This window comes from Sander lucioperca, chromosome 8 (genome assembly GCF_008315115.2).
Source record: "Sander lucioperca isolate FBNREF2018 chromosome 8, SLUC_FBN_1.2, whole genome shotgun sequence".
Classification (NCBI taxonomy): Eukaryota; Metazoa; Chordata; class Actinopteri; order Perciformes; family Percidae; genus Sander; species Sander lucioperca.
In genome coordinates, this window is record NC_050180.1 from 25,005,832 (window position 1) to 25,032,744 (window position 26,913).

Below are 26,913 nucleotides of genomic sequence, written 5' to 3' on the forward strand. Positions count from 1 at the left end.
CTTTTGTATAGATGCATTTGACTGAAGTGTTGATTTGCTCAAAAAGAGGCAGTTTAGTGCTGGCTTTTATGTGTTTGCTGTTGAGACTTAATTTGATCTAAAATCCCACTCCTAACCTCCTATTTGAAGAACATTGTACCATGTGCAGAAGCAGACAGAGGTCAGTGCAATGGTGGCATTTAACCACAAATGAGTACATGCTTTTCATTTTCACCAGAGCCATGAAACACAATGTTTTCCTTTACTGCGACTGTATGAAATGTCTTCTTGTGTTTGAGTCTCATTTAACATAACAGTCGACTAAAATCTCTGAAAAATGAAGAAACCTTGAACAAAAAGTCTAAAAACTAACTAGCAAATCATCAGCACAGGACATGCATTTCAATCCTAAACTTCCTTCATCTCTGCAACATGTGGCTGGGACAGTTTATCATACTGAAGGTTTATCTAAGTGTGGGGGAGAAGTGCTGTGCTGCAGGGAGAGATTGCCTTTACTTGCTCGGCACCAACAGAGCAAAACAATGTGCCGCATGATAAAAAATTGCTTCATAACTCTCGCAATGTGTGTCTGGCATCATTATGAGGCACAATAGCCTCTGGAGGGCCCGGGCTTTTATTGGCGTGCCTCTTGCAGCAGCAAAGTCTCATCCATTAAACAAATCAGGTGGTTATGTATTAGATTAGCTGTACAGCAGGCACCGGGGAACGCCGAGAAGAACACATGAAACCTCGTCTCATTCCCTCTCATAATCCCTTGAATAAATTACCTAATTGACAGCATTAGGGTGATACTGTCAGAAGGTGCCTCTTAAAGCGTAATGTATAATGAAAATACACAACGTTGCTAAATTGCATTTTTGGTATTAAAAATGATAAACGGTAGCCATTTGGGGCATATTTAGAGTGAGCCTCCCCTCGTAGCATGCTGCCAGATCTCATTTTTCCATATTTCTTAATAAATTTGTGGTGTCAGTGATATTAAAAGCCCATTTCTGCTGAGGAATATTTAATAAAGCTTCTGTGTGATAGGAAGCCAATGTCACACAGAGAGTCAGGAAACTAGTTGGTGGCAGCTTGGATCGCCCACCCCCCACTGTGTCACTCCGCTGGTTTTATGACCTATAAGGTGAGAAATGGACTGCCCCCCACTGGTGAAGGGTCAATACTGCAGCGGAGGTTCAAGAAGTGCCCCTCACAGTTCAGTGCACTATTCATTCTGCAACCAAGCTGAAAACAACACAGCCTTTTGACTTTCTTCAAAGTGAAAACTGTCTGCATCCCATTTTCTTAAAGTGTTGGGTACACTTGACTCAGGGAAGTTCAGCTCACTGTTCCAGGATCAGAAAAAGCACCAGGCCAGGCAGTGGGTGTGTGTGAGGGGTGAGCGAGTGGTATGCCTCCCTATTAGAAGCAAACACAAGCTTTGAATGATTTCTGGGGAGAAGTGACCTGCCTATAGCTAAAAGAAGGGTGTTTATGGACTTGAGTAGATTATTGCTCAGGAATATACTTTGATGTAATGGAAAATCAAAAGGAAGGTTAACTGCCTCCTCCAGTCATAACAACCACTTTCAGAAGAGCAAAAATATCATACTTTTGTCCCGTAAAATACCCCATTATTATACTTGCTTGTAGTTGATTGTACCTGTTATGGTGCTTACATATCAAATCTAATATAAGACTATACTGTGTTTTAGCTTAAATAGGTGGCTTAATTATGCAAATATAAAGATAAATTTAACTTATTTTACACTTTTACCCAAGTAGGCTAAATAGAGTTGAACTCTAATTATGAATATGAATCTGATGAAGAAACAAGAATAGTGCACTCTTTGTGTGTGTGTGTGTGTGTGTGTGTGTATGTGGGTGTGGGTGTGGGTGTAGGTGGGGGACAGTAAGAGTGCGTGATTTCCGTTCCAGATGTTTGGACATATTGTTAACTCCAGGAGGCATTCACCTTTTATCAAAAGTGTGAAAGTAGGCAGCAGCTGGATCAGAAAGTTATGACCTTTTATTACATTGTTTCCTATGCTCCCATTATCTTAGTTATTTTTCTGTCATCGCAAAGTCACTGCTTTCAAACTATTACAAATAGCTCAGTGAGCACAATAATATCACTATCTAAACGTTCTATTTGACATTGATTTGTGTCATTTACACTGAGCCACCCCTTGGGGAAATGATTACCCTGGGTATGGAGAGATATTGCCTTCAACACTAATGTACTCTGATAACTAAGGAAAAATGGAAAGCTTTGCTTTAGATGAACAATGAAAAAAAAGTCTGTCGAAATCTCTCTCGTTATTGCCTGATCATGTTGATTTATAAAATGAAGCAACTTTAGATAGGAGGAATAAACATTTAGAGTCACAGGATTAACAGCAAACCGATTAATGATTAATTCACTATAAATGTGATATTAATATAATGGAATATATTGTAGAACTGGCCATCATTCTCACTAAACTCAAAGTACAGTTCTGAAAGTTCAGTGCAGTGACGTATTAAATTCACAAAACCTCCAATATGAGACTTTATCAAATCTGGATCAAATCTTCAAAAGCGCATGGGAAAGCTACCTACAAGTGATATTCAGCTCTATTTCACCCATTACACCTATAAATCCTCCTCGCAGGCAGCATTCATCTCTGCTGTGCTCCGTGTGACAGGTGCAACGGAGCCGACGCACTAATTCATGGAGTTTTGGCATCTTGTCTCAACCAATGGCAGCGCGTATGGAATTGTGGGTGGTGGGGTTTAGGGTGATTGTCGTGCACATGTGCCAATCACAGAATCAGTAGGAGGAGTTCAGGGACTCGGAGGTGTGTCTGAAGAATACGAGTCTACAGCTGCATACTGTATCCAAGTCGGGGAGAAATGGCATGAGTACTGCTTTGTACTGTTTAGACAAGCTTTACAGTGCGCGGGTTGGTAACAAACATTCGACTGTTTCTGCTTTCACCTCAGTCACTAATTAGGCCTGCAGGCACAGAGAGGCGAGGCGGAACACTCTCGGACAAACTGTAAACTTAGTCAAAAGCGACCAAAGTCCCCAAACTCACAGGCTGAAGAGGCTTCAAACGCAAACGATTCATCCTTTCTGGCTGTTTCAAGGAAGGATACGCTGCTGGACATGTGAATTTAAAGGAGATACTTGCCAAGCACAACAATGAAACCAACGACTGCCCTGTGTTGCTTCGGCTTTCTCCTGACTTGCCTCTTGTTCGGGTCGAGCTCTTCACAATCAGGTGAGTGGACGCCATCTGTTTGCTCCCCGGTGCGCAGTTTTCTGTGGAGCTGCTCGGTGCGCACTGAGCGCAGTGGCATAACTATCCATGGAGCATACTTTTCCATCACTGTTGTTCTTTTCATGCATGTAACAATTGTATTTGGGCTTGACAGAAAAACATCCGCACCTCCTGCTGTCATTTTCACTATCATTCAGCATCTTAATGTTGAAGAAACGACATCCTTATTATTCACCTGAAAAGGGGCTGACGCACAGAGCACTGTGATGCTGAAACACAGGTGCTGGTTTGAGCAGATGGCAGGTTGTAGCAGGACATATCTTTTGCGATAAGATTAATGAATCCATACCAGTGACTTGCTCTGTCTTCTTCGTGCACAGAGCGGCACTGTTGAATTTAGAGGGAAAGGAGAGCATTTATTGTCCATCGCACGTGTCCTTTAGACACAGTGTGAACAAACACAGAGGAGTGACAGCCTCGCTTTACAACAGGCTACTGTGCTCTTGTCTTCCTTCCTGTGGCTAGACTTTACGACTGTTTCAAAAGTTCCTTATTGTCTCTGTTCTTTCTTCCTCTTCCGACTGGTTTATCCCTAAATAACAACGATAGTAGGTAGCTGTAACCCCGGCATCATGTTTTTATTTTTATTGAAATTATACAAGCGTTGCCATTCCAAAGGCATTTGATCAACTACTTTAAGTTACGATCTGTGTAACTCTCACCTGTGCAAAGGGTGATAACAGTGGTGAACATTCATCCATATGCATTCTGTAATCAGGATAAAGCAAAGCGGATTACCGTGAAATTACATTATTTCTCATTTTATAGTGAGTCCCCTCAGGGATCCTGTGGACCACATACAGTTTGACAATCAGCGTTGTAGCGCATAGGAGTTTCACAGTGTGGCAGTACCGTTTGTACAGCGCAGTGGCGCTCTTTACGCACAGGCGAGTGTGTGTGTGTGTGTGTGTGTGTGTGTGTGTGTGTGTGTGTGTGTGTGTGTGTGTTTGATAGATAGATAGATAGATAGATAGATAGATAGATAGATAGATAGAAGCCACCACCATCCTCCTCATCATTGCGTAGTCACCTTCAAACAAAATTGAAATGAGACTGGACCAGAGTAAGAGCTATCCATAATTCACACACGTTCGCATCCTTTATCTATTTCATTTCTCTGCTCTTTTAGTGATGGTCTTTACCGTGTGTGTGTGTGTGTGTGTGTGTGTGTGTAACTATTTTGACCACCTATGTGGAGTGGCTGTTTGTTGTGACTGATGACTGGAGAATTTGATTAAACCGTATATAACGGATACACGTGAATGAAAATCGTATCCATTCATAGTGGAATATCTTTAAAAAAAAAAAGAGTCTTAAAAGCTTTAAAATCGTTGGATGTTATTGTTGAAGTGTTGAGCCACTTAAGCCAGTCTGCAAATTGGATTGAGATAATTCTACTTATAACTATTTTGTGTCACATCATTTTTTTCTTTTTGTTTTTTTGTCTCTTTTATTTTTATGAGTGGAACGTTCTATCCCATTGCGAATTGTCTTGTTGTTTAAACATCTTACAATAAGTGAAACTGTTTTCCAACAATGTCAGTCCTATTAGCACAGCTTGTATAAATGAAGAAGAAAAAACTCTGAATGAGACGGTTTTTTTTACAATGTAGGCCTGCAAATTTAATTTTATAACCAGTGAAAGCGCAGAGCTTAACGCAGGCCCACCACTGTGCCATAAGATCCGGGTCCAGTAGAGCCTTAAAGGGAAAAAATGAGTGATTTAATTAAAAGGTTGGATGCGGTTTAGAGAGAGAGAGAGAGCGCAGAGAGGGATGCGAGTGCTCTTGTCATTTTACGCACAGAACATTGCCACGTGTTACAATGATGAAAACATGGTCAGATTATTTATTCCTGAATCATATTGTTCCAAAAAACAGAATGTATTGTTTGTTTCACTTAAAGGAACGTTGGAGAAACGTTGATCCCTGTCTCGAGGTGACTCCACTTTGTGCAGAGGAAATGGTGGTTTTGGATTTGTCGGTAATTTTGGTCGGTTCAGAAAACATATTACTGTAATTTTTCACATAGCCTATTTGAGAAAGTGTCACTAACTTATCTTACTGTAAAGAATGTTTTACAGTGCGTATCGAACAAGGTGTATAATATGGAACGATGTAAAACCGATTTGTTTTCTTTCAGAACAAAAATAAAAATGTAACTCCCATTCCGTTTAAGACAACCTGTGTGTCAATATGCAATGTTTTTTCTCGGAAACGGGAGAATCCACAATGAAGATAACATGTAGTGGCTGTTGCCTTTCACACAGTCTGGCTGATCCCATCCCCTGGTGGAGCTCCAAAATCTTGTAAAATGTATAATGGAAGTTAGAGGAACACAAAATAGAGTCCGAGACAAATGTAGGAAGAGCGGATTATACAAAATCGGTGTACACGCGGATTAAATTCTGTCTGTGAGAGGAAAGGCAGAGAAGGGCAAAGTGATGAAATGTGTGTGCGCTAGTGCGTGTGTGTACGCGTGTGCACCTGCGCGCGCGAACGAGTTGTCTGCGTGTGTTGGAATCGCTTTTGTATGAAGCATGCTAAAGATTGCACTTGCACCAGAGCTTTCTCATGAGGTTCTTTGATACTTGCTTAAATCTCCCTAAAGGAGACATTACAGAACGTCATGCTCCATTCCTGTTTGTTTAAAATCTCTTATCTCCAAAATGGCACCTTTTCAGCAACTACGAAAATCAGAGCCTTTTCTAGACCATCACGAATTTTTGTCTTTGCCAACCCACGTCAGAGTACCATGTAATCCTTAAATCGAACACAAAACCACCTAAACTGGAGTAAATAGGTTTTCACATGACAGCAGCACACATGTCTGTAAGATGCCAGTTTGTGACAGGGTCCCTGCGCTGTGCCCTGCTCTTCATTTGACTGCAGCTATACACTGGAGCTGGAGGACCAGGAGGACAGAGGTGGGGAATGCATACTGAATGCCGATTCTGAAACACATGGCCACATTCCAAAACTCTATTTGTGTTGATGAATATTCATGTTTTTTATGAGCAGGAGTGCAAGCAAGTCATCTGTTCCGAATGCAACTGTGTGTGTATATGTGTGGAGTGGGTTTTCAATTACCATGTAGATAAACTACATCCTTAAATTACCCTGTTTTACAACTCTCAGCAGCAGTTTGATTGTTAAGGATTCTCCGCAAAAGGCCTTCTAAAAACCTAATTGGGACTACTGCCTCCTTGATTTTTATAGTGGCACCCACTATTTACTGGACTAAAAGTGCAGTTCCATTGTGTGGCTGATATGTGAGTATATCAAAATGTTCGAGGGGTCGAGTGTGGCACAGAGAGAGACTCCTCTCGAAAAAGGACGTGAGGATTTCCTTTTCTATTTCTTGTGTTTTTGCACTCTCACCATGCTGCAGACCTGTACATCATTCTTTATGTATAGAGAAGAAATGGTGTCACATTTAGTGGCCCACATGGCTCCGCTTGGTCACAAAAGCCCTCTTACAGTCATATCTTTGCCTGCTGTCGCCTGATAAAGGAGCTTTGACCCTCCACCGCCACCAGGCTTTCTATTAGAAGAATGGCAGTCTTTGATTAGGTGGTGATCCACTTCCATTTGTTGGAAAAAGGAACGTGAACCTCTGTGCTTTCATCTCCTCTGTCTCTGAGAGAGATGAGGAGGAACTTAAGGCCATTGATCTACTATATGAACAAAAATCTGTTTAACTACTATGAACCGTCTTGTTTTCACAGGTAGTCAGGATGTGTTTTTAGATGCAGATGATCACATTATTGTTTCCAGCTTTCTTGTGAGTTTTTGTTGATCTGTCCATTCAATGTCCTATTGTCCATACCTTGCCATGTGTTACTGACAGCCAAAAGAAAAGAAAAAATAGCCAAAAGACATTTGCTGCAAAAAAGAAATTCTAACCATTTTTATTGTGTTTCCCTCTCCTGGGCATTTCACCCTGCAGCCAGATAACGAGTAAAAAACCTTCTGTTTGTGTAATCTAGACAGTAGTTTCATTGTGAGAGGAGTGGAAACCATTAAGTTTCCTATAAATCTCTCCATTTCTCAACAAACAAACTGCTTTTGAACCGCTGGCATCAATAATACATGTGTAGCACCCACAATGCAGCCCAAGAATCCCTAATGAAAAATCCTTCTAATATTCCAACAGGGACTGAAAGTGTTGTGTGCAGTGGCCTACTCAATAGTGAGTCTATGACATTATTGTCTGTAATGGTGTTTTTTTTTTGTTTTGTTTTTTTTTAAATCTGCTGTGATATTTCTCTAATATTCTTTAATTACCACCACAGGGACTTATGTCTTTTATTTGGATCATATTCTTATAAACCGTGTTAGTTTACCACAGATTAGTTTGTTTAGGATGATGGAGGGAATTGTATTATTATTCTTTCTTTCTGAAGACACAACTGCAGACATTGTTTTCCAGTTCTGACTTGTTGATGGGCTTATAACCAGTCAGACTGTCTGCAGCCAGCAGAAATGATTGGATCATATCCTGTGTGACCTTTACCAGCACTGGACCCTCATTTATCACCTGCAGTTATAAATGCACCATGCATGTGCATGTGTTTTGCCATGCATCACTGTTGGCTCAGCTAATAAATGTCCTTTTTGTGAAGGATGTCATAATTGGATTGGAGCATCGCACATGTGTGTACATGCTTGGTTTTGCCAGTTGTTTATCACGTGTGTATTCAAAATGCAGATTCTATGTTTGAGGCATGGTTTACAAGCAATTAGATTACGTTAGATTTGACAGGTTTAGTTGAAAAACGGAATGCTTTATAATGTTTTTCACTCCCCCGGTTTCTCTGCTTTTTATGGTTTCTGTATTTGATTTCTGTAAATTGAGCGAGCTTTGAAATTGTGTGCGAGAGAATGAAAGGGAAGGGAACAAGTGAGAGACACACATATAATAATACTGATAGCCTCTGTGCAACACAGCAACAAAAGTCCTTCATTAACAAGGTAGTGCAATAAAAACTCATATACACAAACACAAGCGAGGTCCTGCTTGATATCTTTGACTGTATAGAGTACCACGGCGAGTTTAGACAGATTGGGGACTTAAGTTTCAGTAGCGGGGAAATCAATCCGCTGCGTTTTAATTAGGTTTGGCAAATGTGCGTTTAGGGCCACCAAGAGGTGCTTGCAGCAAGAAAAACAATGCAATTTCTCAGGGCTTCTGCTACCATTAAGACTTTTTGAGTGTGTTGAAATGGGATCGACACAAACAACAGACCAAGAAAAGATGCTAAATGATGCGGTGTCATGCACAGTGCAGACAACTGTCAGTCAAAAATCCCTGCTTAGACTTATTCTCTCTGTATCACCGTTGCTGCAAGGTTCAAGTCTGCTCTTGGGGTAAATAAGTTATTTGCACCAAAGGGAAAGTCTGTTATTTATGGAAATGGTAAAAAAAAATAGCAGGCTCTGTTTACTCAGCCAGCAAGCAAGTGAAACATTGACCAAAATCTTAATCTCAGTTCCACCTACTTTACTCCCAAAGAAATGGAAACAAAGCTTAGCTAAACATGATGTTACAGTATTATACAGTTACATTAAACACTGACAATATGAGCATTTTTTTTTTTTTTTGCAAGATGTCAAACAAACAATTTTTGCATCATTTGATATTCTAAACTGAGAGAAACTAAGATTTTATGTGAAATTTGCACAATATAATAGGAGTCTTTGAGAGACTCCCACACACTTACACAAATACTCATACTACATTTACCCTGGGCCATCACTCTGAAGCATTAGGCAAATGTGTGATATCCAGGCCCTTGAAAGCCCTCACTCCTGTGTTCACTAGACAATGTAGATGTCGGGAGTCTGAACGCATCATGTATGTCTGTCAGTTTGTGAGACTTTTGATCCCTTTTGTTGTTGCTGCTCCTCTTCTCACAATGAGCCCGTCTATCCTCCGCATCCTCCTGGAGGGCTGCAGAAGGCTGTCACGCACCGACCTCTTTGACAACCACATCTTGAGGGTTAAAAATGTGGTGACAAAGGGTCTGGGAAACACGCGCACATACTGCATGTGTGTTGATGTGTGTGTCTACTGTGTCTGTCAGTGTTTGTTTCTAGGGCTGCATGGTTGGAGGGATAGAGGGTGACTGACAGACTAACTGAGCTCCAGAGACTCTCTCTCTCTCTTTCTCTCTCTCTCTGCTCCAGTCTGCTTGTTCCTCTTCCTCCACCCACCCTCTGCCTTCATCTGTGGCTTTGTAAGCCTCCACATAATGTGGGAGCATTAAAATGACAATGGAAATTATGGCTAATCTTTGTTAAGACACACTCATTACCGCCACGTTTCAGAATGAGAGTTCAATGATAAGAGTTGCTCTGCCATGTTTTTTCGCTCGCTCTGAAGCGACAGCCTGACATATTGGAGTGATGTGTTTTATTCTCACTTTTTTGTGTAGTTTTTCTATTCCCGCTCAAAGTTAATAATGGTGGTGAACATCTGAAAGGATGATAATAGGCTGACAACTTGGGCATGAAAGACTAGCTCCACCTTCAAACAAGCTTTTCATGCAGTTCTGCACGTGGGTGTGCGTTTAAAGGGCTGGTTTCTCTCGACTCTCTCCCTCTCTGTCTCTTTCCTCTTTTAGTAATCCCCTTATAAAATATTCATAGCTAATCTGCATTTACAATGTAATTACAGACAGGCTTTTGAATGATATCGGATATGGCCGGCGGAACACACGCTTCACGCAAAATCTTGATTTGGTGATTTGTGTGCCTGAATAAATAAGAAACAGGCTTGGGGTGTGTCATGTGGGGTACAGGTTCAAAGTAATTGTTTAATAAGTTCAAACAAATCAAACTTTTTTTTTAAAGTCAGTGCAATTGTAGCAAGAGTTGCCATTTTTTCATCTCTAGAACCCACAATGTAATGTTACATTTTAGTATTTATTTATAGGGGCCTTGCATCTGAAAGGAGGTACTTTAAATTGGTCACTGTCTATGTTGTTACTGTTATGATAGCTCCAGCAAAATGTAATGCGTCATCCCTTCGGTCTTTCGGTTTTGCCCCCATTGCTCAAACCCCTGGTCCCATCTTTTTGGCGCTGCTGGCCTCTGTTTAGTGCTAATGGTGCGGTGTGCCCTGTATGCTATTCTTGCAGGTCGATTTTTCACTTGTGTTAGAGGAGAGGGGGGTGGCGTCCTTTTAAATGAAGCACTTGGCGTTTGTGACCTGTAATAAATGAGTTTGCAGTCAGTCATGGCAGCTGTAAGGAGACATCTGGGAGAGAGAGAGAGAGAGAGAGAGAGAGAGAGAGAGAGAGAGAGAGAGAGAGAGAGAGAGAGAGAGAGAGAGAGAGAGAGAGAGAGAGAGAGAGAGAGAGAGAGAGAGAGAGAGAGAGAGAGAGAGAATTCAGACTTTGCAGAAAAACAGTTTATCTATGCAAAGATGAAAAATGGCTGCACCAAACATGCAAAAAAAAAAATAATCCTATTGTGAAATGTTAGCAGTTTACTATAAAAATGTGACAGAGAATGCAGAAACAGAAAGGTTATACGGTAGATAATCTTACTGTAATAATCATCAGGATTAATATTAAACGATAATGTATCACCATTGAATACCAGAGCAGAACAGTACAAGTGCAGTGTCGCACATAATAAGTCTCTGTCTGAATATTAGGCAAATTGTTATTTTTCATCAGGGATGAGGATAATCAGACGCTGCAGTGAAGAAAAGAAAAACAGACAGAGACAAAGGAAATGAAAAGTAGAAAGCACATAAAAAGTGAAAATAGTGTTCAGTCTTGATTTCCTATTTGTCACCAGGGTCTTTTTAGCCTTTAGTCACTCAATTCCCAGCACACATTGGACATTACATTTATTCTAATAATTGTAATCATCTTTTGTGACAGTGATCTAATTTGTGCTTTAAAACCTTTTTACTGACATACCACCCTCTACAACATGACCACTGATGTTACTGTGTAAATACTAAAATGCAGTTGATTTCACAAAACTTTGGAAGTTATTATTGGAATATTGATTTTGTTCCTATACAGGGATCTGAGTCCTTGGTAGAATAATCATTGAGTTGTTAGTATTGATCAGCAGCTTTTTCTAAGCCCATATTATGGTCATTAATGCTCCTACAACATTAGTCTCATCCATAGCTACAGAATGAATCCTTTTGTATGCTTGTTTATTCAGGTTTTTAACCAGATCAGTATCTACTAGGCTTAAAGTAATAACAGATATGGGAATATTTATGCTTTTAGATTTAAAAGTACCATGAACTACATTTTGCTTTTATGTGAATAGATTTTTCATACATTTTCCTTCAACGTTAAAGGAAATGTTCGGTACTCCTTCTAGCCTAGAGTGGCTGTTGCTGGTGTGAAGCAGCAGTCACCTTGCAGCAGAGCAGAAATAGTGCTGTTCTCTTTCCCTGGATGTGAAGGTACATAAAGCACAGGATGAGAGGAGCAGGAAAGGCAATTGACCTTGGCTGCTTTTGAGGGCTGGCTATATAGTCGTTCGGCTAGATGCTACGGTTCTGCAGCTTGGCAGAGAGAGGGAGAGGAAGCAAAGGGACAATGCTGAGTATGACAGTTATTGTTCACAGTGTAGAAAAGAATGCAGATTTCTCTTGAATTAGTGTATAATTGTAAAATGTGAACCATTGTGCAAAAATGACTATCCCGGAAACATCTTCTCTTTGGTAACATCTCTACTGAAGTTAATGAGACTGTCTTCAATATATGTGTCAATCTTTCATCAGACATACAGTATTAGAGAACTGTTTTGGCCTGGTATACACCATGTGTGTGTGGTTGTGTGTGTGTGTGTGTGAAGGGATGGGTAGGCAGGATGGGAGTGTATATCAAATGTGAGAGGAGCTGACTAAGTGCAACCCAGGTCCAAAGTCAACCCTGTCATTTCGCCCTGCTGTGCTAGACTGTTTACCTGAGACAGGGGTGCTTTATCTCAGCCAGTCACAACTGCACATGTAAACACACAGGGGGAAACACTGTATATCATGCTGTTTTTACCCCCTCCCCCCCTGCCTTTGTTCCAAAACCTCTCCCCCACAGAGAGACATTATCCCCCGATGGCAAGGTGAATGGGGTGCTGATGTAAGATTATTTGTAGCAGCCAGGGTAAGACAGAAAAAAGAAAAAAGATGGGAGGCGAAAAAGAGACAATTCTCCTAATTTTAGCCAGAGAAGGGCAGGCAGACAGCAGGGTACATGGGAGGAGAAGTGTCTTTTGGTAGGGATGGGACAAGGGTGAGTGTCTCGGGAGTCTCGGTTAAAGTGGTCGCTATCACAGGAGCTGGACGGACAATTAATCAGCAGCGGCCCAGAGGGGGAGCTGGGGCTCTGACAGAGACACTTCATTCTGCATAGGATACACACACACACACACACACACACACACACACACACACACACACACACACACACACACACACACACACACACATGCACGCACATTGACAGGCTCACTCGTAGCTTCTTCTTTCTTTTTTGCTTCTGTTCTTATGGCTTATCTTATGTCCTCCTTGTCCTTTCCTCTGTCATCTCCCTTCTTATGCTCCTCTTTTTCTTTCTTTTTCTTATGTCCCCCGTCTTCTCTGCTCCCATTGACTTTCTTCTTGTCTCTTTCTTTTGGTCTCCTCCTTTTCTCACCTCTCCTTGTCCTCATCACCTCTGTTCAGACGTGTTTAGGTCTGTGAACCTCTTGGTTAGAATGAGTTGAGAATCCCTTTTGTGACCTGACAGCTGCCTCCAAACTCTGTAAGAGTTTGAGTTTCTTGCGGCAATGGTGGAAGACAGGGAGGTTGGGAGAAAGGATAAATAAGGTGAGAGAGGGTGGACTGGTGGCTATACTTCACCCTAACAGCCCCTTCATCCTTCCCTGCGCTCATTTCTCCATTTCTGCCTTTCCACCCCCTCTCTCTCCCCCATGGCTGGCGCTGAGTGATTGATGGATTCAGGTTTGACATGGCCTGGTTCACCCGAGGGCGCTAGCAAGGACACTGGTAAGATTTAGCCAGATGCTGGACGGGAGGCAGACAGGAAAAGTAAAAGACAAAAAGGAAAGAGCGTGTACTTGACACTGTTAACCATCATGCCTTGCCAGGGTTGCCAGAGTGAGGAAGCTTTTCCTCAAACGGTGCACCTGTTCTCCGTTTTCCATTACATCAGCCTATAATAAAATAATATGATTGTAACTGAATGTGCACTAAAGGTAATGAGTTTCAATCATGAACCTTATCGCTAAGTGAAAAATGTAGAGACAGTTTTTCTAATGGAATTTAGAGCACATTGACACTGCTTGATGTTTAATGCTAAACACCAATGCATTTTGCATTCATGATAGGGAATTTAAATGGTTTTAAAAGATTGTAGAATTTCCTCAGCACATACAGTATACGTCTTAAAGGGGATTAAGGAATTTGAAATCTGAATTTATAGATTCCAATCATACTGTTACATTTACACTCTTAATACACAGCACACAAAAAAGCAGGGCTTAATTCAAAACATGAAACAGATAATAGAGTATATCGCTCATATTATGTTGCATTGGTTGGAGATGAATGACTGTATAATGCAAGTTGTTCTTCATCTTCAACCTCTGCCTCTCCTCTTTTAAACAGTGACATATGAGCTGTAGCTATTGTTGTGTTTATTGATCAGACATAGGCAATGTCGGATCATTAATGTACCTACAGTGCAGTAAGTCCAGTGTATGTATGTCTCCGAGTATAATCGAGCGGAGGCTGTGTGCTGTGTTCCCGTTCAGGGTGGTCCTGGTCATCCCCAGTAAGCAAACACCCACTTGACATAGAGCCAAGCAAAGGGGAACAAGGCCCGCACTGTCTCCCGGCTCCAAGTGCTTTGTCCTGAAGGAGGCTCCCGCCGTGGCTCACGGCTCCTAACCCCACGTGACACGCCTGGAGATGAGGCAAGCACTTGTCTCATGAACATTGTCTGTCTCCAGGATTCAACAAGTCAGACCTGGGCAAAATAGATCTGAATACAATAAGCACATCTCAGATGTTTTTTTTTTTCTGAAGTTCGAAAATCATGCAGCATTGTTTTTTATTATATTTTATAGAGAAAAAGCTGAGCACAGATGGTACCCACAGAGCACAGTGGTACCCACTTTTTAGCAAAACTACCAAAATCACATCATAACCAAATTAATTAATACAAGTCTAAAAGAGCAGTTTGGTGGACAAAATGATGGAAGCATTAATAATATTCCGGAGCTATCTTTATTTTTAATGTTTAACAATGATCTTAGTGCAGGTGTATTCTTTTCAGTGAGCACAGTTTTTTTGTTTGTTTTTGTAGCCATTGTTCCTGCATAACGCAATCATTAAGCTGCCTCATTCTGATTTGACAACTGACAACAACTACCTGCACAGTTTTTTTTGTAAAAATATCCAGTAGGAAAATACCGTAGTTAAATGTCTTCTTCCACATAACAGATATACTGCATATCACATTCAGTATCCAGCAAGGCTTCAACCACAGTGCTTGTTGGATGGTACATTTGTGTATGAAACTGCCTCAGTCCACCTTTTCAATGTCAGAATTTGGGGGGCTGCATCAAACAATTTATCAAACTCTCTAAAGCAGACATTCACAAGTGTATAGCATTAAAGCAGAGTTTTAAATGAACAACAAACCGTGATCAGATCATATCTCATAAATGCTACCTATTAATCAGGAGAACTGCATATTTTACACTCCTGTACTGAGACATAAAAAAGAAAGTGCTGTGTAATAGGATATGATGACATCTAAAAAATATACTATCACAGAAAAAGTTTGAGGCAACACAAATTTTGCATTCTAACTTTACTTCCACAGTTCCTGACAGCGTCTAAAATACAAAGCTGGCATTTTCAGTTTTACACACTCTGGAGACCATTAAGAACACCTCAGTTTTCGAGTGAGAAAAACTCCAGCTTCATGTGGACAGAGGGCCAAAATGTAGAGAAGGAGAAGATGCCTTTTCAAATTTAGCTGGCTCAGTGTGGATCAGTGGCAATTTCTTTAAGACTGCAAGGAAAGCTTGGCTTCCCCTAAAATGTCTAAAATGTAATGGTCAAATATGTACTATTGTGTTAGCAGTTTATTGACTAAAAATGCATTAGAATACGTTTATCTCAAAGACAAGTTTGTTCAGAATCAACTGACTCGATTTCCTTCTCATACATTACTGTAGTGTCACAGTGCATTTCCCTGTTGAAGCCTGGCGTCCATTGACTTCAATGGGGCTGCTTTGAGCAGTTTTTTTCGGTGCTTCAAAACTAGACGGTCATTGGATAAATGCTGCGATTATGTCCCGCCCACGGACGCTCAGCGTCTCTGGGGGTCAATGGAGCAGTGGGCTGGCCTGGACTCTAGGCTTCTGCGTGATGATTGGAGAGTCTATCGAAAGGTTAGCTTGTTTCGCCGATGCCAACCGCAGTGATCTTGCTTAAAACGGATGTCAAAGATTGTTGTTCCCATCAGTCACTTAGACACAAAAACATAGGAAAATAGGGTCCAGGTTGAAAAAAAGGGTAGTTACCCTTTAGGGCATTATGCAACAAAGTACAAAACTCCTTGAGGGATGTAATCCCACCTCTGCACCGTACCTGCCTGCCTCAAGTCTTCCCAATAGATAGGCAGCTTCATCCTCTCAGCGCTGGCAATATCTCCCAATCTCTCTGTCTGCATGGCGATGAGTGTATTGTGTACGTATCACCCAGCTGTCTCATAGCTGTGTCTGGCTATCTGAGCAGCAAACACAACAACAACAACAGGTATATTCTGCTCCCCCTCTCATCGCCGCCTACCCCACTTTGGGCTTTTTGCTCTCTGTCTGGCTTGGCAGCAATGTGAAGTCAGTAGGATGAATAAAACATTCCTGAATCAGAGCCCTCTACCCTGGGAAATGTCAAAGTGTCAGTATAGTTTAATGGGAAAACATAGGGCCGGTCCCAAGGGTCGGACAGTTTATTGCAGAGTACCAAATAGAATATCACAAATACAAAAACTCCAAAAGCAACTGTATTTATGCATTTTATGAATGACCAAGATAAATGAAGTGTTTTTAATTTAGTAGATATATTTGTTGTATAATTTTACCTATAATGATCTATCATGTTTCAGAGAGACACACTAATTAGTCTCTAAGATCAGTAAGCAAAAATATTTTTTTTTCTCGTTTAGTTAGAGATTCCATTTCCTCTGGGGCTTGTGTAAAAACTTGTGTGCACCTATGACACTGCAAACCGCTTTTGGGTAAAACACATCCTCTAAATTGCTTATGTGCATTTCATTGAACTGGTCTGTCACTAAAAAACTATCATTTAACAAGCATTACTCTACATAATACACAACACTCATCTCTGCCTTTAGTGGTAGTAGCTAACCCCTAGAGCTAATTATCTTTAAATTAGGGCTGAGGTCTAGGTTTAATTAGGCCTAGCCATGAGGAGGTCTGAAGCTCAACACCAACTCCAGCAACTTCAACTGCCAAACCTCATCAGCCTAATGGAGACTCAAATACTGAGGGCCCTCGGGGGCCTGCCTGACTTTCTGCCTTATGCCAACCAAGACACACACACACACACACACACACACACACACACACACACACACACACACACACACACACCACTAATAATCAAGACATGATGAAGTTAGGGTGAGGCAGATTGTGCATAAATGTGTGTGTAGCAGAGAAGTTTCTTAGTTTTTTAGGTATAATGCTCCTAGTTTCTCTGTGTTTGTTGTTATTACTCATACTCAACAAACAGTCCAACTTCCAGTCCAACCTGTTTCAACAGCCAGTAAACTCTATGTAGCTTGCACACGTAAATATTGATTTTACATTATCAAAACTCCTGAACGGTCTATGGTTGTCGTCAAACTTGGCTTAATGCAGCACATAGCTCGATAGTTGCGTATTGTAACTCCAGATTCTATGATTATAGGCACAGCCCTCTAAGAGCTATTGCTATTGGGTTAACCCCTTTGCGCATGCGCAGTCATGAAAATTTCTTTTGCACCCTGTGCCCCGCACGGGCCTCTCTTACGTCTGCAGATACTGTATATTACAGTGGCGCGACCAGAGATCTGCTCCCAACATCAGCATTTTTCTTCAGCCAATTTTGGTGAAGCAGGTGGCCCGAATCTTAGAGGGCTCTGCCTATACTCATAGAATGTGGAGTTACAATACGTAACTATCATTCTATTTCGTATAGGCTTCGCCCTCTAAGAGCTATTGCTATTGGGTTAAGGGCGAAGCTGATGTAGTCAATGCCACCTGCGACACAAGGTCCACAAGCAGAACATAGACTTCCTATTCCCACTGAACATGGTTTAATGAATCAAAAACACACATTATTTTGATGAGAAAACCCTGTCACCATCATGAGTAGGCCTACTACTGATCGTGAGGCCCATGTCATGTGGATTGTGAAAATGTTTCATAGTGACAAAAAATTAATATCACAATTGATAACTGCAAAACCCCCGCATTCCTCCAAGCCACTCACGTGCAGGGGGATGGAGACAGCAGCAAAACCAAACCTGACAGCGCATCATCTGCTGTCAAGTGTGGGTAAAACTGTGTCAGTCATGGGGGACTCAGACGCACCGCGCAGATAAAAACGGATGAAAGGGCACGGGGATGCCCAGGAAGCCGCTGCGCAAATGTCGGCAACCGCCATGCCTCTGAGGAGGCCACGGACGTTGGTACTGCTCTCGTGGAGTGTGCCCGAATGTCCTGAGGGGGGTTCCACCCCCTCAGCGCTATAGACCTGGGTGATAGCTTCACACAGTCAATGAGACAGACGCTGCTCCGAAAGAGCCGCACCCTGTGAGCGTTCTCTGTAGTGAACGAACAGCTGCTGTGTTCAGCTGATGTCTGCCGTGCGTAAAACGTACTGGCAAGGTGAGACGCCTCGGGGAAAAACTCCCTCGCCCGAAAGGGATTGTCAAAACTTTCGGTGTAATGATGGATTTGGCTGTAAAGTGGCCGCGCTCCCGTCCCCTAATGGAGAGGTGGGACGATGAAATAAATCACTCCCCCTCTTAGCCGACGTCAATGCGAGGAGGAGCGCTGTTTTCAGTGACAGCGTCCTGAGAAGGGCTTGTGCCAGAGGCTCGAAAGGAGGGTTCCCTAGAGCTCGGAGCACCAGGGCTAAATCCCATTGAGGGTGAGAGAACGCACAGCAGGTTTTCGTCGTCTGACCCCCTTCAAAAAAAACAAACGTTTTACCAGGGGGTGCGTAAAAACTGACCTCTCTCCATAGCCCTCGTGGCAGGGCGAAATGGCCGCTACGTAGGCTTTAACTGTAGATGGAGCCAAATCATTATCCACCAATGTTTGGAGGTAGTTAACACTAGGGGCAGAGGACACGATGTGGGATGTGGGACCCACCGCCCTGCGTAACACGTCATAGTGGAGGGGGCTCTCGCGCCCTGGATAGTGCGCACAACGGCAGGGGGCAAGCCTAGCCTCTCCAAACGCTCTCGCTCAGCTGGCTTATCACCGGGGGGTGGAATATCGCACCGTTCAGCTGCGACAGTGCGTCCCTATGCCACGGCAGTTGCCATGGGGACCCCGCCAGTAGTTGAACCAGGGTCGGGAACCAGGATGCGCTTGTGCGTTCTGGTGCCACCATAATGACCGATAGGCTCTCCTCCTGGATGCGTGCCAGAAGGCGAGGAATCAGAGGGACCGGGGAAAAAGCGTATAGGAGGGTTCTGGGCCATGGTCGGTGAGAAAAGGCGTTGACCCCGAGAGGTGGGTTGCCCCGTGTGTTCATAGAAAAACCAAGGTGTGCACTGTGTATTTTCTCGTGAGGTGAACAGATCCACCTTCGCTCTCCTGAACCTGCTCCATAGCCTCTGCACGAGAGATTCAATTTCCATTCGCTGTGAGGGGGGGCCCCCCTCGACATTAGGTCTGCAGCGCAGTTTAAAACCCCCAGGATGTACACCGCTCTGAGACAGCAGGTGTCTGTGTCCGAGCGCACGCCACCCTGACGGTTTATGTACGCCGCCGCAGTCATGTTGTCCAGGAGGTGGAGGGCTGTTGAACTGGGGTGTATACCCTTTTTGTGATAAGCTTGACAGCCATGCATTCCTGGGTGGCAACCTTTCCCACACTGCACCCCGCTCTGAGAGTGCCGCTATGCTGTGGATGCATGGCGGGGCAGTCATCGAGTCTGAGGTCTCCCCGTCCCGCTAGACGGCTGGGGGAGGAGTGACTGTGTAGCACGCACATACTGAGTTGGCGCTTGCTCCCGCTGTTTACACAGTGTGGGAGTGACTTGGCTCCGCCTACATGTGTGCAAGGCGTCGGAGCCATTATCTGAACTCGAGATAGCATGATAGCTTTCACCACGCCGGTAAGAGCCGGGGAAAGGCTGGCGAGTTGAGGCGTATAGCCGTGTGTTGTTTGTTGCCATAGCAACAGAGCGTGCCGAGCCTTCCTGCGCTAGAGCATGACCGAGAGAGTCATGTGTGTCGGCTGTTTACACAGCAGTGAGTATCAGCTGTGAAAAGGCAGTAGTTCGATTCTCACAAGCCGTTCTCTCGACACTCTCACCATTCCGAGTAATCAGCTGGGAGGTGGAGAAAAACTGAGTAGGCTATAGACACGCACCCTGAGTGGGTGTGTGTGAGCCTGTCGGTTCTGACACAGTGTGGCTGGCTCCGACCGCATACTGCACGTGGGCGTGGCGGCGAGCCTGTCTGCGTGTGTGTGAGGTGAAACATGAGGTCCAGCGGCCACAAGATGCTCAGGAGGGACAAGGCGGACTGACTAAGAGGGAAAAACTGCTTTTTAAGGGAACTGTGTGGCCCTTAAAAAGGCTGTTATGTTTCCAACTCTAGCTGGAGTGAGACACGCGTTCCTGTTGCCCCGTCACCGTCACTGCCGCCGGCGTTTGCGGAACGGCGAGGCGGGTGCTGCCCGCTGGGCCTGATGGCCGCGCCGCCGTAGGTGGAGCTGGAGCCAGGGCTTGGAGAGGTGCAGACCGCAGCCTGTGGGGCGCCGTCTCCTTGAGCCAACACCTCAGTGCCGCCTTTGTGGCCGAAGCGCCGCTCTCTAGGAGGTGTGTTACCGCATCCCCTCCACTACCTACAGCCCGTGGCTGCCCCAGCCTCAGCGGGGAACAGCCAAGCTTAGCAGTCATGGCGAATACAGCAGAGCTAGAGGTCATGCTAGCAAAAAACGTAATTGTTCAGCGCCGCGACCACCTAGGCGGTGGACCTGATTTCGGTGTCCATCTCCCGGGTTAGGGGAATGCTACTCGGCATTCACACAGGTCAAGAACAAGAACCTTAGCGGTGGGCAGGGAGCCCGCCCGCTTCGGAGGAGAGAAAGAGGAGAAAGCCGCTGGTGTGGTGCTCCTCTCCTGGGACGGAGACAGTCGCCGTAGTGGGACTTCGTAGTCCTCCGCCGTTACGAGCCCCAGTCCTCCTAACGGGAGGAGGGAGAGCCAGCAAGGGAACCGTCTTTGGGGGATTGAGTCAGCGGACTTGTGCCTGCCAAAGAGGTCCCCTTCCCGGCTGTGTGGATGTCGCCGCAGGCGGTATCCTTACCTTGCTCAACTGTCCGCTCGGCTGCCATCGTCTGCCAGCGGGAGGATGTAGCCGGTTGGTGGTCGGTACACGGTGGGCACCGCTGTTCTTTAAAGTCTTCAAACTGCTTGTCACTGAAGAAAAAATGGGAGCAGATCTCTGGTCGCGCCACTGTAATATACAGTATCTGCGGACATAAGAGAGGCCCGTACGGGGCACAGGGCGCGAAAGAAATCTTCACGACTGCGCATGCGCAAAGGGATTAACCCAATAGCAATAGCTCTTAGAGGGCGAAGCCTATACGAAATAGAACTTATTCAGCAAATTTGTTATTGGTCTGCTGGTTCTTTGTAGCCATCTGGTGTAAAGGTAGGCTGTCCACCCTCTGAAAAAATCCTCTTGGATGAAAACAGGAGGCTGTAGCCAACCAGAGCACAGAGCTCACTCTTCCATGCCAGTGCCTGTTTCTTACCTCTATTCCCCTGCCATCTCCTTCTGCTGTGGAAATCACAACGCTGCTGTTAACACTGGAAAAAGCGAAGTATTGAGCAGGGGAATTGTGTGTGTAGGTTGCCTTTTATACTTTAATGCTATACTGACCACAGTGTTTCCCATTCTTTGGAGTCATATGCACATGAGCTTTGAAAACCATGGTTCACAAAAACACACAACATAGACATAGTATATATGTTTCTGTGCACACGCATACAAACCGGCGACCCCACATGTACGTCACACACATTACAGGTTGTGTGTGATTTGGCCCCAGACATCAGATCAGCAGCCAGGAGGGCAAGGTCCATAGGATGTATTGTCATTTCTCCTCTTCTTCCCACCCACCATCTGCCCCAGCATTTCCCTAACGGACTTACTGTAATTGAAACAAGCATTATCATTAGGCCCATCTGAACATGCCATCAGTAGGAGAGGGAGACATTGATACAAAGTTCAGAGGTGTGGTTCATCCTGAGGTAACTTATTAGCCTAGAGAGCTGTGCATAACAGACAAACATATGCAGTACAGGAAGAAAAATGAATATTGGAAGAGATCATTCGAAACAGTTTTCTAAAACCACATCATGATAATGAATGCAGCAGATAGGAAATGAGTCAAAGAGAGAGGAATACATGATTTGAGGAGGAAAAACATAGAGAAGAAGCATAGTGAAATGTTTAATATGGTAAGTGACAAAACATAGATTGGCATGCATGTGGGTTTATTCAAGGGATGTATTGAATACAAGGGGATGAGAGAACGACGAGAGCTCCAGGAAATAGCATTTCCTTTAGTCAATCATGTCTTTTTAGTTATAGCATAAACAATCTACACTTCAAGCATTTTCAAATGTTGTTTTAAAAGTTCACAGTTCACTATTCACACTGAAAATGCCAAAACAGTAACAATAGTCCACACATTTCTGCTGCTCTGCATAGGCTGGTTACAGCGTGGCTGTGAAGAACCGAGTGTGCTAAAGAGTCAATATTCTCATAATCACAACAACCAAAACCTAAGATATAATCACAGTTATATTGTATTTTGTAGTACTGTGTAATATTTATTTTCAGTTGTGGTCAGTTTTGGCAAACAGTGGATGGAAGGCAAGAGATTTATTTTTGGAACAACATTTAGTTCCTTCTTGGCAAACATCCATTATGCTGAAAGGTTAAGTAGTAACAAGTAGCATCATCAACTGAAGCATCATAAACTGTAAAATTTTCTTTAAAATCCTCAAGTTATTAAAAATGAGGATATGAAGCTTCTGGCAACTTGACAAAATCAGGATGCACAGAGAATAAATGAGAGGAGGAGAGTTAATATAAATTCAGACAACTGAATTTGAATTGTATTTTACTAAAATGATTAGGTCAGTCAGTCCTTCCAACCTGCCAATCCAGGAGTAGTTGATTTGAAATAAATAAAAATAAAAGGATGTTTGCAAGCCTTGGCATAGTACGTCTTGCTACAATACTTCTCTTGTCCATCTGTTTACCTGTCCTTTATACTTGAGACACAGACAGGCAGGCAGCAAATGGATAAATAAAGACCGAGCAAAAATTGGCAGTGGGTGTGTTTGTTCTGTGGGGCATGTTGGCCGCCTCTCCGCACTGACAGCCAGTCTGTCTCAGAGGATTGAGTGACGGAGAGGGGCAGCGAAGCCGGCAGAACGCTAATGGGTGCGATGCTAATGAGCTCCGAGCCAATAAACAAGCACTCCCTTCCCCTCCCCTCACCTCTGATCTCCTCTCTTGTTTGTTTAACGCCCTCACAGGTAAAATGAGGTGAATTCAGCCGCGTTGACAGAAACTAAAAACAGGCTTGAATAGCAATGGATGGAGCTTGTTAAATTTAGTTTCAACCTTTCTTTCTGTTTGTATAGTCAGTTATTTGTTTTGACTGATGTTCAGCATTACCCTTCACTATATTTTAAATCCATCCATTACATACAGGACAAACAGCTTTTTATTGATGTAAAAAGGTAAATGACATTTAACAGCATTTTAAATGTAAAAACAAATAATGTACATGTATTTGAGTGCACTTTAAAAGCATTCAAACACGCTGAGTTTTACACAAATACTACTGCTTAAGAAAATGATACTATTTTCGCACAAGTAGGACATTTTGGTACACTTTACACCTGGGGAAATAACACCAAATGGACTTAAAAATAACCATCTTACCCTCACCCCATTAATGCTTATGGACGCTTTTCTGTGCTTTTTACCCTCTTTCTCTTTAACAACCTGTGATGTCTCACGCTTTTGTCCGCTTTTTCCTACCCTGGAGAAATGTCACTTGGGCCGGCATCGTCCGTCAAACTGGCATCTCTGACAGAGCACTCGGCTAAAAGGCCATGCTCCGATTGGCATGGAATCCCCTGGCTGTGCCGTGTCTTCTCTCCTCTCCTCTGCTCTCCAAATTATTAGCATTCTCAAATCTGGAAAGATATCGACTCCCTCCAACATTCCCAACCATGTTTTTTTTTCTATCGTCCTCTTTTGTTGTGAGTGTTGATTCAACCTCTCAGAGGAGTTGTCCATGTGTTGTTGAGAGGCATTGCAAATATATGAAATAAGTTAATTTCCTTCACCTTTGTAGTTTGGACATCACAAAATGCAACCGCTGCACAGTATACACAATCTGTTATTTTTTTTTAACCGTTTCATGCTTGTTGTTTCAGAGAAAACATCCTCTGTATTGTAACTAACAATCGATTTGCTGATTGAGTGCAGCTGGAATTCTCTCAGCAGGCTAACACCAGTATTAATTGCTCATCTTGCTTTATCTGGTGCCTTTAGCTAATCACAATTAAATTTGATAAGAATGAAAAGTGACCATGGGCTGTTTATAGTCGAGGGAGTCCTCTCTTGGGTTTCTTTTCTCTCTTTTTTTTGCCCGTGATTAATATTGATTACTTGCAGAAACCAATAAAGCTGAGTTCCTTTGTGACTCTGGATGCAGGTTAAGGCCACTTGTATTCTTTAGGATTCTCTTTTAATTAAGTGTAAACCAATTCATTTGGCCCGCTACTAAATGTAGTTTAAATGTTGTTTCCCTTAATTAAGTATTCATCTAATTATATTTTGTAACACAAATGCAGCAGTATATTGTGTTTCTATACTAATACACCACATTTTGAGCCTCACATTTAAAAAAATAAGCTCACAAAAATGTTGAAGATGGCTTTGGACGATATCCAGCTGCCCTCCTTTTGAGTGTATTTACTCTCGTCAGTGAGATAGAGATGTGTCAGTTGCTTTTGGAGCAGGCTGCTGCAGTGACATGCCCACTGATTGTGCTCAATTCTGTCTCTTCCCCTCATACATATGGAGCAGGGACGATGCTGCTGGCCAGAACTGGCACAGGCCACAGAGGGCAGCTTCACATTTGATCTACTGTATGTGTGTGTCCAAGTGCTTATGCATATGTGTGCTTTTGTGTTGTATTTTAACGGATATGTGTGCTTGCGGTCAGAAGAAGTATCCTAAGGCTAGATGGATCCCTGTTGCTGTGTGAGAGCAGCCCAAGTGCTTTCAAAGGAACCGTGAAAGCAACTTGACCAGACAAACACTGGAGCTATTTGTGGTTGTGCCAAAAATTCCTGCACAGCGCACCTCCCAGGCTTCTTTAATTAAAATAATTTTAAAATGTGTGTGAAATCCGGTAGGGATGCTATCTGAATCTTTAAGGATACAAACATCCACGCCTATTAGCAGAGTGCTAAAAATATTTAAGGGGACATTTAAAACAGTGAATTTACCTTGGATTCTCAAAGGATTATACTGATTGAGTATTCTTAGAACTTTCTAAACTAAATGCCTTTATCTGATTTCTCATGCTGTAATTGTGCTCATTTTGGATGGTTTGCAAAGCTTATTGCGTAATTGTGCAATGTGTGAGGCAGTAGAGCCAACAAATTGGTGGGCAAAGAAGACGCTTTGCCGGATGTGTCCTTCTGATTATGTCAGTGGATGTTGTGCTCGTGTCTCTGAGCTGAACTTGCTCATACAGTACATTCATCTGTTTGTGCATGTACAGATGTGTTTGTGCAGACCGATGCAAACTGAGGCATCTGTGGTAATCTGTGCTTAAGAAGGCTTTATGCTTTTACATCTGTTCTGAGCACGATACAGTATTTGTTTGCGGGTGTCTTGTACTGTGTATGTGTTTGCTGGTGATGTAGCTAATGTATAAATCTGGCATGCCAGGTGAATTTTTTCTCTTTGCATGCCCTGTAACCAAACTAACCCAACATAACCTGGGCTGAGTTCACAGAGGAACAAATGGGGGGGGGTGAAAAAGATGACAATTTTCTTCCTCTTTATGCCATTTTATTTTGTTTCCCCTTGTGCACACGGACATACACACTCACATATGCAGGGTCACATTTGAAGGTGGAAGCAAAACGTTTAACTTTGTAAGTTGGGCTCCTAATTAGCAGAATTAGTGGTAGATCAAAGAGGACAATTAGGGTAGCGAGGGCTCATTAGCATCACAACACATGGACATGGCCATGAAAAAGAGAGCGGCAGAAGGAGTCTCATTACGGAGCACCACTGAGCTAATGCCGGGCCACATGCAGGCAGAGTGGCCGTCAGGAGAGAGAGAGAACAAGCAGCTCTAACACACACACACACACACACACACACACACACACACACACACACACACACACACACTGACAAGGATATTCACGCACACATGTAAGTAGGCATGGATACACCAACACCTATGGTTGGGTACAGATACAAGAAATCATTCCCTCATGCACACACACACACACACACACACGTCACACACACGTTCAGATATACATCTCGCAATGTTTGTTGGCACAAAGGAAAACAAAAGCTAGTCCCTGCCTGCTCTCATCCAATTTCAGCTTAATTAAGAGGGGAATTAACTTTGATCTGCCGCAGTGTAGTAGGGGCTTGGTAGCCTAGCCTGTAAAAAAGCCCAAGCACATAAGTATTCTTCAGCCTCACCCTCAAAGTCAGACCCAGATTGTTTTCCATTCATTCCACACTGTTTGAAGTCAATACAGATAAGAGCAGGAAAGATTCTATTAGGACTACCTGAGCCTTCCTCGTTAGCTAGATCTAACAAACTCCTGGCAGCGAGTCACTGTGTGTGGCTCTCCACACTAATGGCATAAGCAAAAGAAAAGATCAAAGGTTTTGGGGTGGCCTTTTATTTTAATCACTGGTTCTTAGTCCTTGGTCCAGTGACATGGGTTAATGATGCACTGGAGGGCATGCTGTAAAAGAGGCCACCATAGATTTTTTTTTCCTCTTTGTGATGTTTGAGTATGTTTTAAACCTAAAAGGTAATATTGACAATACCATTGGGCCTAATGTCATATTCAATTAGAAACACAAGGATACAGTTTTAATACATGCCAACATTTATGAAATTCAAATATCAAATATAAATATATATATTGTAAATTGTATATAGTTTTTTTTTTTTAGGAAATGTGTGATATGCATGTTAAAGGGCAGTTAAATGACAGGCCCAGA

General features: G+C 43.1%; 1 protein-coding gene across 2 annotated transcripts in view; it reads left to right on the top strand.

The window, feature by feature from the left end:
- The first annotated feature begins 2,660 nt into the window (after positions 1–2,660).
- LOC116050203 (receptor tyrosine-protein kinase erbB-4-like) overlaps positions 2,661–26,913 on the top strand; it is a 406,202-nt gene continuing 381,949 nt past the window's right edge. For both annotated transcript variants that reach the window (XM_031300194.2, XM_031300196.2), the window contains exon 1: positions 2,661–3,248. In XM_031300194.2, the coding sequence (XP_031156054.1) occupies positions 3,170–3,248 (79 nt within the window). In that variant the 5' untranslated portion in view covers positions 2,661–3,169. The remainder of the gene's footprint in view (positions 3,249–26,913) is intronic.